Source organism: Carassius gibelio, chromosome B18 (genome assembly GCF_023724105.1).
Source record: "Carassius gibelio isolate Cgi1373 ecotype wild population from Czech Republic chromosome B18, carGib1.2-hapl.c, whole genome shotgun sequence".
In the NCBI taxonomy this organism is placed as follows: Eukaryota; Metazoa; Chordata; class Actinopteri; order Cypriniformes; family Cyprinidae; genus Carassius; species Carassius gibelio.
The window spans coordinates 24,656,823-24,673,515 of record NC_068413.1 but is presented as its reverse complement, the minus strand read 5'-3'; the positions used below and the strand labels follow the sequence as shown (position 1 = coordinate 24,673,515).

General features: G+C 37.1%; 1 protein-coding gene across 1 annotated transcript in view; it reads left to right on the top strand.

The window, feature by feature from the left end:
• The first annotated feature begins 1,375 nt into the window (after positions 1-1,375).
• Positions 1,376-16,693, top strand: part of LOC127977656 (spondin-1-like) — a 228,372-nt gene continuing 213,054 nt past the window's right edge. Inside the window, exons 1-2 of the mRNA XM_052582642.1 lie at positions 1,376-1,802; positions 3,049-3,155. Of these exons, the coding sequence (XP_052438602.1) occupies positions 1,565-1,802; positions 3,049-3,155 (345 nt within the window). The 5' untranslated portion in view covers positions 1,376-1,564. The remainder of the gene's footprint in view (positions 1,803-3,048; positions 3,156-16,693) is intronic.

The following is a 16,693-nucleotide window of genomic DNA, read 5'->3' as shown; positions in this document are numbered from 1 at the left end:
AATTAGTGTGCCTGCTATGAGTTCTTCCTTATGTTTTTCCTCCAGCTAGATTGGTGATGTCATAGTGACGTAGGCGATTAAGGGGTCTATAGCATCATGTCATAGTGTCATGTTCGCATGCTAAAAATGCTAGCTAGAGCCTTTGCTCTCGGTTAATGGCGATTCGTTGGACGTTTTGAATGACAATAATGTTAACAGTTACCATACCTGTTCAGGGGCGGGCGGGGATATAGGCTCTTGCTGGCGTTTAGGCATGCGATATGACAGAGAGTGATGACAGAGTGATGACATGATGAGTGAGAACATAACATTCAGTCAAAGTGAGACCCCTCATGGCTGTTTTTTTTTTTTTTTTTTTTTTTTGAGTGCACCATGCCTTTAAGCATCTTGACCAGGAAGCAATGTTGTTTCAACCATTAACGTGTTTGGGGTGGAACTACCCATTAATTGACCCTATTTGGGCTCCACGTTTTAACATATTTTTGCAGTATGGTTTGGTAAAATGACACAAACACATACAAACACACACACACACACACACTTGCATTTGTGGTTCACTGTTCATTTGTGGGACTCTCCATAGGCGTAATGGTTTTTATACTGTACAAACTGTATTTTCTCCCTACACCAACTCTACAAATAAATGTACCCCTTACAGAAAACTACTTACAATGTTTTTTTTGTTTTTTTTTAAATCATAGTTTTGTAAGTTTTTTAAGCCTTTTGTTTAAAGGGACACATGAAGTGTCCTCATAAATCATGTTTACCTTGTAGTACCCATGTCATTTTATACATTTGTGTCATAAAAGATACCAGTACACTTACACACACGCACACGCACGCACACACACACACACTTCATTTTTAAGAAAGAAAATAGGCTAATCACATCACAAAAACTATATGCAGAATGTTGTAGAGAAAGAAGACCAATGGAAATGTACAATGCAAATATTACGATGAGGTCATAGTCGTGGATCATATTTGTATTTACTTTCGTTTTGTAATTTCTTAAAATGCATAATATTTACAAAAATGCACAATAAAGTTTGACATTTGAAACAGAAGTTAAAAGTTAATCTACAAGTAAGGAGAAGAGAGTCCTACAATTGGGTGCTCTAATATTTACAGGCAAACACTGAGAGCGCTTGAGAAAGCAATGCTCCAGTGAATTAATATAATTAAAGCAATAATTATAAAATACGAAATACAATGAAATATTTATACAAATTATAAATAATAAGCAACGAATAAAAATTTTTCTGACGATTCTCAAAATATCTAAAAACCGGGGCTCTCTCTGAGCATGGTCTTTGTTTTTAAGTTCATGTGGCTGAATCCATTCAGCTGTCAGTGTGAGAGCAGCGCTAGAGTCAGTCCACTCTGAATGTGCCACTCGATACAGACGGGCGATTCCTCACCTCTCTTTCTCTCTTCAGTTCTGTTCAAAATAACAGGGTGAAGGCGGATATATCAGCATTTACGTATGTGTTATTACAGCCAAGTGTAGTTTCCACTAAGAGTTCAGCACTCTAAAAACACGCTTGTAAGTGCATATTCGGAAATGAAAGTGAAGCGATCGGAGATGTGGACAGCCGCTGTCCTGCTGATGTTAACCTTCTACGTGTGCGCGAGTGTACCCGAGGAGCCCCCGGACAGAGCGGCTCCATCTGACGGCTATTGCAGCTGGATAACGCGGGCTCAGCCTCACGGAGCTGGAAGCAGGAGGGAGGGCTTCAATGAGTTCAGACTGCGAGTGGAAGGAGACCCGGAGCATTATCAACCCGGCAGCACTTACCGAGGTACATGTCAATGTTCCAGCTGTTGTCAGGACCACCGGCGCGGACAAAGACGCTTCACAGTGCGCGCTCTGCAGATAGGGGCTTTGTCTGAAAAAACGAACAAGCTGCCTATGATATTTAGCATGATGGGGCATATTGGCCAAGTGATAATGGAAACTGGGTTTTATTATGAGGCGGGGAAGTTGTCTTATATATATATATATATATATATATATATATATATATATATATATATATATATATATATATATATATATATATATATATATATATATATATATATATATATATATATATGTTATCAGGACAATTATGTATTTTATCATGGTCAAGTCAGAGTAAGTTGTCACATTTATCAGCGTAAGCTGTAACATATTTCATTTTATTTGAATTTATCAACTAGACTGTCAAAAACTTTAGATTTGACAACTGAGAGTTTTATAAAATGTTTAATTTAAATTCTTCTTATCTCCAAAATAACTTATACAATTTGAATAAAATTTTAATACTGAGGCATGAGGCATGATTGTTTGATTTATGTTAGATAATGTTGTCATATCTAACATGACTGAATGACTGACTGACTGACTGACTGAATGAATGAATGAATAAGTGAACAAAAACAATTTTTACATCTATTTCTGTTATATACATCCTATATGTTACTGTAAATTTGTTTTCAGTATGCAAATGAAAGGTTTAGAATATTTCTAACTTTCTAATTTGTACTGTGCATTAACCAATGATCAGTTTCTTTGTGCATTTTATGTTGAATAATTTAGTGAGATACTTAAAATGGGTTACGTGACTATTTTACTGGAGGTATTTTAACAAAAAAAGTGAGAATTTCTGGACTAGAAAAGAGGTGAAGTTCCTTAATGCATTTTTGGGAGCGGTGAACTCTTCAAATTTTTCAGTGAACTGCTGAAGCATATAAGCAGTGCTCACCTTGCTCTTGCATCAGCTGTTTCGTCTGTTTCCTTCACCTTCCCAACTCCACAAACAAAATGTAGGCATCTTGCTAACCATACTTATCTTCCAAGCATTTGTAGCGGTCTCCTTCAGCCCCTCCACTGCGGATAACAATCCTCAGTAGCTAAAGATTAAATGGGCAAAGCTTAGGAATTATTATTAATTCTGTATCAGAATAATCAGATCATTGTATTTGTTTTATTGTTTTTGACTGACCCGTGAAAGCAACCAGAAATATAATGTAACTGATTATTGTTATTGTTATTATTTCCAGTATCCCTGTATGCAACCAACCCTGCATACTTCAGAGGCTTTACTCTTATTGCTCTGAAGGAAGGGCACAATGGAGACCAAGAGGAGGATTATGCTGGAAATTTTCAGGTGAGAATCTGACTAAAGTCATGCACACTAGCAATGCAAATGCACTCTTGGGAATTATAATTACATGTGATGTAGAACATGGTTAACCTCCCAAATAAAGCTCTGCATACCCATATAATCTTATGCATTAGACTAGAAAAATAAATGATCTTCTCAGCTTTGTAAAGGGAGGCTTTGGCACATGCGTCTGTGTCTAATCAAAACCAAAATATCTAGCATGTCAGAAATTCATCTGACCATCCAAATGCTGGTCAGAAGTGGCTACTCACTTCTTGTTACCCCTTACACACTGCACGTCAAAAAAGACAGACGACAAAGCCAAAAAAGTCACACAAGTCAGAAATCAGCTCAAAATTGAAAGAAAATGACACTGTGTATGCCTGGCCTAAGATGGTTGTTCATTTTCTAAAAGCAAATGAAGACATTTTTAATGAAACCTGAGCCCACTCTCTCTATGGAAAGTGAATTCAACCAAATCTAGATAGTTCAAAAAGTTAATAAAACATTTTGAACATAATCCATATGAATCAAGTGTCAAGCAAATATGGCTAGGCTTCCATGTATATTTTATGAGCTCTACACTGATAGAGGACAGTATCAACATTCCCCATAGCAAATTTGGAGTCTCTAACTCAAACTCTCTAGCGCCATCACTTGTCAAAAATGTCAGCCTCTTTATGCTAATAACTTCCGAACCGTAAACCAGACAATTAAAATTTCCCTTTTCCCTCTGAATCCTTGGCTCATGCCGAGTCGAATGAACCCCAAAATAAAAAAATAAAAAAGGTTTAGTTTTTTCACTATTTTCAATTGTTCGAAAAAAACTACTTTTTCGAACTTGTCCTATTCGTCCTATTCGTCCAACTGTTCTCGAATGACACAAATTTCACAAAAAGCATGTAAAAATGTATGTGAGGCTATATCTCAGCAACGGTTTGGCGTATTGAGACCAGTGTTTCTGAGGCTTTGACATATTTGCTCCAAACTTTGTATGTGTCATTGTCAACTCACACTAACCATGCCGCATCAATTTAGTGACAGCCCACATATTGGATAAAGATTAACAAACCATTCATTAACCATTAATAATTACACCTATACAAATGCTAATAACTTGTTATTGCATTAGTCTATTGCAATGAAACTGATCTCAAAATATTCCCTGGCTTATGCCATTAGAAACATTAGAAACTATTACAGATCCCAATTTGAACACTATGTGTATAATATAATAATAGATGTATTAATAAAGCTGTTGTAATTATTACTATTATTATTGTCTTAATTTTTATTTTATTTGACAGAACAAAAGAAAATTTGCAGTACTAACTTTTAGGATTGTTGATGGAGCTTTTATTTTGGCAGACCTGAATTTGGGAAGATTTGTGTTGCACATATCACGTTGTCACATCCATGCTTTGTAAAAATTCAAAAAAATGTTTCTGAGCAACTGACAAGTACCACTGTTTCAGTACTGATTTTCCTTATGCTTTGAACTTTAAACCCTGGCTAACAAGAGATAGCGACGCAAACTTGCACTGCACTGTCAGAATGAAAACATAACCTTCTGCAATTTATTTCAGAATTGTTAAAGGCCATTTCATGATTTTCAATCATCATACAGCAACCAACCATTCCACTCCTCATCTAAGACATGCAATGTAGTACCAAACAATCTTTCTCTGACAATTTTAAATGCTTCCACTTCCAAACTACCAACATGTTTGTTGCATGCCTCTCACTCTTCACTGGTTACCATTTGATCACATCACCAAAAATGTCATTGTCTTTTCACTTGTGCGGCCGAACACCGAAATGTATATATATATATATATATATATATATATATATATATATATATATATATATATATATATATATATTGCTATTTTCGTCTGAATAATTTTGGTTGCCAAACATTAGGTGCATCCCTAATATGTGTATAATAAGTGTATAGTGTCTTATTCAATGGCTTGGATTAAACTGCTCATATGAATTCCACTAACAGCGTATTTATGAACTTTTTAGAGTGCCAAAGTTGCATGGTCTTTCAGTGGATGGACATTGGTGCTTCAAAGATCAACGGGAGTCTTATGGGTTTAAGAAAAACATAAGACTCAGTAAATGATGACAGAATTTTTTGTTTTTGGTTGAACTAACTCTTTAAAGGAAACTATTATTACTTCTATGCTATTTGGGGTCACTATTTGCTGTCCAAGAGCACCAATTATATTGTCAGGATCTTATGGATATTAGATGCTGTGAGTCCTGGGACAATAAATTACAGAAGACTCCACTCATATAGCGATGATGGTTTAGTCTGTATTAAGGCAGCAATCCTTATTGTCTGGCTGTGGGATCTACTGTACTCCCTTTGTGTCCTGGAGCCAAGCACAGATTCAGACACACCTGGCAAAGCTCTTACATCAACATCATATGCTGCCTCTCCACACGACTTCTCATGCTATGCCAGATAGTGGAAACAGAATGAAAAAAGGCCCATTAAATGTCACATAAACCATAAATCTCAGCTCCCTACAGAAATACTCTGCTCAAACCTGCTCTTGCACAGAAGAGATTTCTTTTCCTGCAAGTGGGATATAGATCAGTGGTTCACAACTGATTTTGTTTCAGGAACCAGATTAGACATTTACATTTAGTAAATGGAGAAGAACACAATATAACAACTGTACACGATTTGTAAGCTTTCAAAATTAATCAAATATGTTTACATATTTGAGAATCAAGGCATCATAAAACCTATGCATGTTGACATTTATCTAAATTAGCTAGATTCTACCAAATGGCAAATCAGTTCATCATTGATTGAATCATTTATTTACATTTTACACATTTGCACAAGCCTACAACAGACCAAAAATGTCTCAGGTTACTTATGTAACCATGGTTTCTTGAGTAGGGAATGAGGAATGCTTCGTCGTGACCGGTGTCTGAAGAATAAAAACACCAACAACACACTGGACAGTGACAGCCCATGACGTCACTACTAGTGCGACTATAGTATAAATAGGCACCGGGAGAACACCTCATCCACTTCTTCATCTGAAACTTGGATCCAAAGCAAGGCAGGAAGCTAAAGGACGCAGTGTCTCATTCAATACTCAGGGAACCATGGTTACATAAGTAACCTGAGATGTTCCCTTTCAAGGGAACTTCTAACTGCATCCTTTAGGGATCACTATGGGGAACGGTATACACACCACCATGTTAAGGGGAGTGCAGGCCATAACCATGGCAAGCACTTAGTACCAACTCTACCATTTCCATGGTAGTTGCCCTGGGATGTTAGACGGCTGTCTGTGACATTATCCCTTATGGATTAAGGCCTAGGCTACGTACCCAAACTTACCTGTTAGGGCCAGACTCCTGGATCAGGGGTAGAGCCCAAGGCTTGGGATCAGGAATAGTTTCCTTTAAAGTTGATACGACCAAGAGCATAGCATTATATTAAGTCTTGGCCTGTCACACAGGGGTTACCGCTTGCTCTCACATAAGCATGCTGAAGGAACTGTTTCAACAGATCCCTAGTAGCAACTCCCTGTTTAAACAGGTATCCTGTGGATACATAGGTGGAGTGGCCAAGATGAACTGGGCTTACCAGTTCAAGAAACAGCATGAAGCAACCGTGCGAAGCCCTCCCCTTATAGGATTTTTGAAAAGAACATCCTAAAAGGGTACTATTGTGTGATCTTATCTCAGTTTGGATTTTAGAAAGTGTGCAAAGACTTCACGTGCACACTTACCATAACATGGATTTTAGGATACCGTTCTAAGGGGCTCGCATGGCACTCTGAAAGAGCAGCTTATAGATGGAATTAGGACTGTCGCGATATACCGGTATTGACGATAACCGTTATATTCAAATAAACAATTATCGATATCATGTTAATTTAGTGTATGAGGATATACCGGTATTAGTGATAACCGCAATATTTAAAATGAACAGTTCTCTTATGATGACAGCACATGTAAATACTTGGTAACAGTACCTGGTTGAGTGCCCAGGTGGCAGTATCGTGCCTTAACTCTGACACCTGTCACACAAGAAGAAGACGCAGCACTCGCAGCTACTCTGAGGAGAGCTGTGTTCATCAGTCCCTCCAGAAAAACCCGGATTATTATTGTGATTGTTGCGGGCAAAAATCCTTGATCTTGCGTCAGGTTATCTTAAAAAATGCGATGGAATATGTGGGATATTTTTGCAATCTTATGCGATGAAATTGCGGGAACTTGCAAAAACTGCGGTATGATGAAAAAGAGAAAAAAGGTGACCCCCCCCCTCAACACCCTGTTCTCACTAGGCTACTACCTTACTGTAAAGAGTCATTTCTTATGACTTCCTATGATAAGCAAGCATACTAAATCACATAATATTTAAGTACTCATTCTGTTTTATTTCAGGCCTTAATTAACACATGGCTCAAACTTACAAAACATTGAGTCAAACAAGTTCTCTAGCTTTACAAAATAAATATTCAACAACTTCTGTAAAAATGAATACAAATAAAATATACACACAAATATACAAAAGCTGTTTTACAGGAATTGTAAAGTGCAATCCCTTACTGCAACATAAATTATTTTACATACTACTAATATACTTACAACTGTAAGGTTTTGGTACTATTCTGTAACAAAAAAGTACAATCTTACAACTGTAGAGGTGCATCAACTTCTGAATGAAACTACAACAGTCCACTGTGAAAATGAAAACTAACTGCGTAGCCTTTAACACTGGCCTATCATTCGCCATCCTCATCCCTTTTTCAAAATAATTTGCCCCCATTGTCATGTAACACACCGGGTAACTGCTTTGCGCGGTCTTTTGCGCTTATTTTTGTTTGGTCAGATGAGAATGATTTGTGTCCTTCACCCTGGTTTCACCGCGGGCTTCATAGATGATTTTCACGTCGTGCAATTATGTCACTTCATAAGGTTCCCATTGGGAAATAATGGCGATTTACTTGTGTGAAGTAAACGCAACATTTTTCAACTTTCTGCTAAGATATATGTGACTTTTTTGCATCGACAATTATTATTATTATGAAATCATGCTACCTCCGCATATTTTGCTTCCTGAAATTGGCAATTTATGCGGTGAAAGTGCGCTGTATTTAAAAAAAAATGTGACCCCCGCATAAATATGCGGCCCTTGGCTGATTATGCATTAAATCAGGTGATCGCATAATCGCGTTTTTCTGGAGGGACTGGTTCATCAGAGTAAGTTGTTATTATTTTACTATTCATAGACTAGGAAATATTATGTAACCTATTAACAACGGTTTTCTGTGTTCATATACTTAAGTAAAGGGTGATTATTTTAACAAGTACCGCATTTTCTTTACTCGTCTTATTTTTGTATTTGCAATCAATACGGCCTGTGTGTAGTAACACTTCATTTCTTTCTTTGTTCAAATCTATGAACAGTTACACGATTAAAATGGATCTTGAAAAACTGAGCGACCACATTGCTACATTAAACTCTGTAAAATGTTAAGTCGGTCACAGTGCCATGCACTTAATGCCTCATCTGCGGTCATTCTTCAATAAGGTTCATTAGTTAACATTAGTTAAGTACATTAGTTAACATATAAATATCATAAATAATAATGAACCATATTTCCACAGCATTTATTAATCTTAGTTCATGTTAATTTCAGCATTTACTAATGCATTGTTAAAATCAAAGTTGTGTTTGTAAACATTAATGTACTATGAACATGAACATTGAATAACTCAATTTTTATTAACATTAATAAAGATTAATAAATTGTGTAATAAATGTATTGTTCATTGTTCATTCATGTTTGTTAATACATTAATGTTAACAAATGGCATCTTATTGTAAAGTATGACCATTAATATTTATTCATCATACTGTTGAACTTGACAGTATTTTCTCTCTTATTATTTCATAAGAGCTTCAAAGAAGACGGAGAAAGCCAGAGTCTTGTGCCCTGTGTTTATCAGTATCAATATTGTGCTCGTTGTGTACAAAAGAAAAACTCAATAAACAAAGTAAAAAATAATTTGACTGATATCTTCCCCGACCCAAGGTTTCTATAGATATCATGATATATCGACATTGTGAATTCTTATGGTCACAATAACCATGATATGAAAAATCTAATATCGTGACAGCCCTAGATGGAATGGTACATCACTAAACCAATGTGTTTGAAAGTAATCAACTTGATCTATGGTATAATGCTGGAGTGGTTAGCAGTAAATGAATAGCTGAGGGGAGGGGCAAACACCCAGCTCTCAAATAAGAGAGAGATTGACCTACCGCATGTTCCAATGCTGGAACAACTACCAGTAATTTACTTAGCTGAGGAAGCAACACACCCATTTCTCAATGAGAGAGGGGGCTCAACCTACAGCATTTTCCAATGCTGTAATGGCTAGTGGTAGGTTACCTAGCTGAGGGAGCATAAACCGTGCACACTTACCACTTATATGGATTTTAGAAAGTGAGCAAAGTGCTCAGCGTGCACACTTACCACTCATCTGGATTTTAGAAATTGAGCAAAGTGCTCATCTTGCACACTTACCACTTTTGTGGATTTTAGAAAGTTTGCAAAGTGTTCAACGTGTACACTTACCACCATGTGGATTTCAGAATGTACACAGAGCTTAGCATGTGTACTTAAAGCTCGCCAAGCATCTGTCCACAGATACCCAGAGGTACTGAACAGAACAGGAGAGGCAATCTCAAATATAACCCTCTAAGGTGTGGGGAGCACTGCCTGAGACAGCATTACTCAAGAAGGTTTTGCATATGCAACCTATACTTCTCGCTCGATGCTTCAGCAAGAGGGGATATCCTGGTAACCAGGAAGCCCCTCAGGGCAACCCAGCAGGACATCCAGGAAATTTTGCAGTGCCGTGCCAGGGGTCTGATGATCAAGAAGGCTTTTGCAGAGGCCTATGACATGGCCACATGATCCAAGAAGCATGAAGCCAGAACCAGGGCTATCATTCCAGCTGGACATCATATTGATGAGTGATTTGTGCCGTTCACCAAGCTTTGTTTGTTTCACTTGCATTTGCATTGAAAGCAGGGTTCCCGTTTCTGCCTGAGGGAGTCCCGTTGTTTATTGGCTGGTGATCTTCCTTAATGATCCAAATAATAATCACCATGAGCTTGGTGATGAGCTTGGTTGGTTCCTAGTGACAGGTTTTGCATTTCTTCTCAAATTTTCTTTGTTCAAAGACTTAAGGCTTTTGAAGATTCCTGAGGTCACAAAGTTTCAACAGATTGTTTTGAGTTCTGGGTGACTAGAACACTATCAGAGTGTTGGAGTAGGCAGTTCAAGCATTTCAATCCCTGGCAAAAAAGCAAGTGGACTGAATTTGTTCAGAGATTGGGGATTTGTCCAAGCTGATTTGGTCCATCCCATGAAGCGATCTTCCAATCGACTTGTTGCAAGGCGGAGTGTGCATACCTTAACATGATGCTTAAATTTATCACATGGGGAAATCTCTTTGCTGGTTTTGTTTAATAACTTCAATAATACGTTGTACAACACACACCATTAAAAATACAATATTTTCATTCATCTTACAGTCTTGCAAATATCACGTCCAACACTAAACTTACCATATCTTACACACATGTAATAGCAATATCTGATAAAATAGGTTATAAAACATTGGTTAAAGTTGTGCCAGTTAAATTGAACACATCAAGCATATATAGGACATAAAACATTGTATTTGTGAAAATAGTTAACCCTTTAGAATTTTCAATGATTATCTTTTGAGTTCAGTTTGTAGAAAGAGTCACAAGCAAGGCACAAGTCATGGGAAATGCTAAATGGATCCTTTCTGTTGAGGTCCATGAATTATTGATGATTCCTGCGGGGTTGCACAGGGGTTCCATACATGTTGTGGACATGAGATGCTTCTTGATATACAGGGTCCTTGTATCTTGTGACCGAGTTAATTTCATCAACTCTTTTGAGTGGTCTGACGAGTGGGGTGGGGCAGAGAGCCGTGGGAATGGAGCGTTTTGGTGGAGTGATTGGACCCACCGGTCTCAAGTCCCACAGAGGAGATCAGAAGGATATAAAAGAGGAGCAATGACAGTGAAGGATGCGAGAGGACCGGGCCTGGGTTTTATTTTATGTTTTGGTTTTGTTTATGCACAACAGTCGTCCGCGAGGGGCTGTCACGCTGTTTTGTGTTTATTTGATTATTAAAGCTTAATTTGATTGTCCGCCGGTTCCCGCCTCCTCCTTCCTGAGATTATGAAGTTTGTACTGTATTACACTGGTGCCGAAACCCGGCAGGAAGGAGGGATGCACTGCCTAAGATTCCTCGCCGCTGTGGTGAATCCTCTGTGCCATCGAGCAGGGCAAGGAATTGTGCCGCCATGGACGCTCGAGGAGGTGGGCTGGAGTGAGTTGCTGGGGACGGACGAGCTAGCTGCTGGCTGCCCGCGATGTGGAGGAGCGGCTGCCATCCATGAGGGAGTGGAGGAGTCTCCGCCTGCTGCCGTCTGCCTGAATGGGGAGGAGCAGGGAACGGGGGATTCCTGCCGGGTGCCCAAAACCAGAGGAGCTGTCAGCGTCCACCAGACGGCGGAGGAGTGCCGTGCCATCTGCCGAGGGTCGTCCAGAGCCACCGCCAGGTGGCGCTAAGGAAATCACCCAGCTCGTGGAGGGCCGAGCGGCAGTGTGTCTGGGAACCGGATTTCTCTCTCCCATCTCCCCTCTCTCATATCTGTTGCTCCTCATCCTTCCATCTCTTCCATCTCCTTTTATCTCGCCTTGTCTGTCCTACCCCCAGGTCCCCACAGGTAACCTTGAGCGCCACACCAACCCCACTTCTCTTAATGCTGACCTAATTATGGTTTTTAACAATTACTCCTTGACAGAGAATTTGAGCCTTGTTTTTCCTTAGTTGATTATTAATAGCTTTAAGACAACAGATGGAAGAAAGGAGTCACTTTTGATTCCTTTGGGAGTAGTTGATTGTGCAGTTTATTTGTGATTTATTTGTAGTTTATTTGTCGACAAAGTCTCTACAATTGTGTAGCCTAGTGAATCAAACTGAGAGAACTGGGAACTTTTGCAGGTGTTTTGAGTTGATTAGCTGATTGGCATGTCACCATATTCTAATTTGTTGAGGTAGTGAATTGGTAGGTTTTTGTTAAATGTGAGCCAAGATAATCACAATTAAAAGAACCAAAGACTTAAACTACTTGAATTTATTTAATACATGAGTTTCACAATTTGAGTTGAATTACTGAAATAAATGCACTTTTCCACTACATTCTAATTTATTGACATGCACCTGTATATAAGGGCGTTTCATTTTAGTTGATTACAGATTATTAGGATGTGTACGTTCGTCATCTCCACCTCATCTAAACTGCCACAGTCCTGTGTAGTTTAGCCTGTGTAGCGTTTAGTGAGAATATACAGAACTCGCTAAAGCATTTAGCTTCACTTTACACCGACTTGGCAGAAATTGGACAGGAGAGGGAGAGAATATTTGATTTGAGCAGACAAAAGAAAGCCAGATACTTCAGACAAGGTTCACTGGTAATGTGCTATAATGGATGATTACATAAGGAGGGCAAAAACAAATAGTATGGAATATTTGGCAGAACAGCCTTTTTTTCTTTCTTTCGATTTTCTATTATTTTTTTTTTTCTTGAACAGAGTTCTTGCAAAGGTCTGTAACAAGATCTGCCAAGTCCTTGACATGCTGTATGACATAATATGGGTATAATGTATTTGGAAATTATTATTATTTTTTTTTTTTTCTGTATATGTTGCTTCACCACTGCAAACAAAAAATTACCAGAAAATTTTTGGCAATACCGTTTGTATACTTGGAAGTGTATTTTTAAGAGGCTGCTTATAATAAACCTGTATATATAAGCTGAGCATTCTGAACATGTACTGTATCTTACCTGAATACCGAGATGTGGTTCGTTTTAATAACTTTTACTACTTTGGGGTTTTGTTGGATTCCTTCCAAATTGAAAGGTGCAGCATGCATCAGAGTGTGCAAATGATAGCTCAATTTATTCAAAAACACAAGGAGAAGAATAGAGGAGAGAGAGAGAGAGAGAGAGAGAGAGAGAATTTTTGAATTTTAACATCACTTTATTTTGCCTTCTTCAAATGGCAATTAATACAGATATAAAACATTTAAAAAATAAACGCATTAAACATTAAACAAAGTTTTCAGAAAAAGATAAAATTTCTCCATTCACAGTACATATTTTCCCATTTAAGCTCCAAATCTCTTTAAAACCTTCAACATTATCCATTAATCTATAATAATTAAATTCTAAATGTATCCTAGCTCTTGTTATACATAAAAAAAAGAACATCAATATTATTATTTTGTTCTATTTTTCTTTTTCTTGTTGCATAAATTGTTAATTTAGCTTGTCCTAATAGAAAATTTAAGATTTTACTAATATCCCTCTTATTTTTCCCAATTTTCACTCCAAAAATGAAACAAACATCAGAGAACATGTCTCCAAACAAATTAAACAATTATTTCAAAAAAACAAATAAAGGCAACAATCGTTTGCACCTAAGAAAACAATGAAACATAGTTTCTCTACAATTACAAAAAGGACAGGTATCAGTAATTTCAGAATTTATAATAGACACAAAAGCATTTACTGCAATAATACCATGCAGTATTCTCCACTGAATATCTCCAACCTTTTTGGTCAATGGTGGCTTATAAATTGCTTCCCATACTGGCATTATCTCATCTTTTACATCCAGATATTTCCTCCATGGTGTGTCAATCCTATTTTTTAATTTTCCTTTATTCAGCACCTTAACACAAAAGGAATAAATACTTTTCCCTCCTACAGAATTAAAAACAGTAAAACGAACATCATTTTTGAAAAACCCTGATAGATCTTGAAAGTCCTCTTCATCCATTCTCGGTCTCACTCCCATATTCGGAAAGAGATCAGTAGACTCAGGCAATTCACATCCTTCCATCCAATTTTTAAGTCTTAATTTTTCTTCTTCAGTTAATAAGTCCCGAAAGCCTTGTAAAAACTGTCCAACTTTTCGAGAAGAATGAATACCAAGTCTTTCTGCCACCGCCTCCACATTATTCAAATTCGGACCTGCTAACTTTGTCAGATTTTTCATTGTCACCACTCCAGCTTTAATAAAAGCATCATTCATACCCGGAAATTCATCTTTTTTTTAAAAACATTCGTGACCCATACACAATTGGTTCTTCTAATAACCAAAATAATGATGATTTTTTTGTAAACAATCTTCTCTTTTCTACAACACTCCATGCTCTAAACACACTACAATAGAAAGAAAAAAATCCTCTCACATTCAAAAAAGTGGTATCCAGAAGAAAAATTGTTTGTCTCAAACCTAAATTTCCAACCTGTTTTAAAATTCGCCCAGCTAACACTCGACATGGAGTTTCCAAATTCCCGTATAATAATTTCTGCACAAACTGTATTCTAAAAGCAACTTTCCTACTTACCAAATGAATCAAACCTTGACCTCCAAACTCTCTTGATACAAATAAGACACTCTGCGGTATCCAATGCATTTGATCCCAAAAAAAATCAACAAGCATTCTTTGTATTTTCATTAACAAATCAATTGGAGGTTCTAAAATTGCTAATTTGTGCCACAACACAGAAGCTATTAAATTATTAATAATTAATACTCTACCTATAAGACAAACATGAGTGGAGCCATTTCCATTTTTTTAATCTTCCTTCCACCATTTCTAAAATTCCATTCCAATTCTCTTTTTCTATGGACTCATTCCCCAAATGAACACCTAAATATCTAAAACCTCCACGAGTCCAGCTTAAATTTAGGTTTTTCTTCCCTCCAATCTCCTACTAATAAACCTGAACTCTTTCTCCAATTAATCTTAGCAGATGAAATTATGCCAAATTCATCTACTACTGAAGATATTTTATTAACATCATCTTGGTTTCTAATAAAAACAACAATATTGTCTGCATATGCTGAAGTACACACAGGTTTAACATTATCATCAATTGTTAAACCTACCAATTCATTACGAAATCTGTTCAACAAAGGTTCAATAGCTAATGTATATAACATGCCCGATAAGGAGCAACCTTGTCTTATCCCTCGATTTACCTTAAAAGATGCACTTAAGCCACCATTGACCTTCAGAACACTCTCAATACCTCCATAAAGGGCTTTTACCATATTTAAAAAAACTGAAGAAAAATTATATTTGTGCTCCACTCGATCAAAAGCCTTCTCTTGATCCATTGAAAAAAGACCAAATTTAAAACCAAACAATTCAGAAGTGTGAAGTAAATCTCTTATAAAAGATATATTATCAAAAATTGATCTGCCTGGAACACAATAGGACTGATCACTATGTATCACAAATTCCATTGCCTTCTTCAACCTATTTGCCAATGTTTTAGATAATGCCTTGTAGTCTGCACATAACAAAGCAACAGGTCTCCAGTTTGTTATATCTCTTAAATACCCTTTTTTTGGTAGCAACGTCAACACTGCTCTTCTGCAGCTCAACGGGAGCTGCTCTTCAGCAAAACTCCCATTAAACACTGCTAACATATCTGACCCCATTATGCTCCAAAATGTTTCATAAAATTCTATGGGGATTCCATCAAGTCCTGGAGCTTTACCATTTGCCATACTCATCAAAGCTGAGTAAACTTCAGGCAATGACAATGGTTGCTCAAGTACAGCATTTATTTCAGCTGACACGTGTGGAAGACCTTCAAAAAACTTATGTGTGACATTCATTTCTTCTTTATATTCAGAGGCATATAATGCTGAATAAAATTCCACAGTTCTCTTCCGTATTTCAGAAGGCTCCGTCAAATCATTCCCATCATCATCCCACAATGAATTAATTAATCTTCTTTGTCCGTTTTTTTTCTCAAGACCAAAAAAATAACTTGTTGGTGCATCCATCTTGTTAAAATTTTGAAAACGTGATCTCACTAGTGATCCTTGTCCCTTAATTCCAAGCAGCTCAGTTAAAACATCTTTTTTCTTTTTTATAGACTGCAAAAGGCTTTGATCTTGAGTTGATTCACTTAAAATCTGAAGGTCTATTATATCAGATTCAACATCTTCAATCAACTTAACAATATTTTTAGAGGCATTAAGAGTGTACTGTTTACAAAATTGTTGAATATTAACTTTGCCCACATCCCACCACTGTTGAATGGATTCAAAATGATTTACATTCATTTTCCACTGTTCCCAAAAGAACATAAAACCTTTTTTAAAACAATTATCATTTAACAACGAAACATTAAAATGCCAGTATGCACTTCTTACTTTAAGATAATTAATAAAAACCACTCCACATACCAATCCATGATCTGAAAAACTAACTGGAGTGATAACACATGATTTAAAAATCTGTGAATGATGCTTATAACAATATATTCTATCAATCCTAGCCATAGAAATACAGTTTTCCTTATAATGGGGCCAGTAGTACTGTCTAAAATCTCCATGCTTTTCACGCCA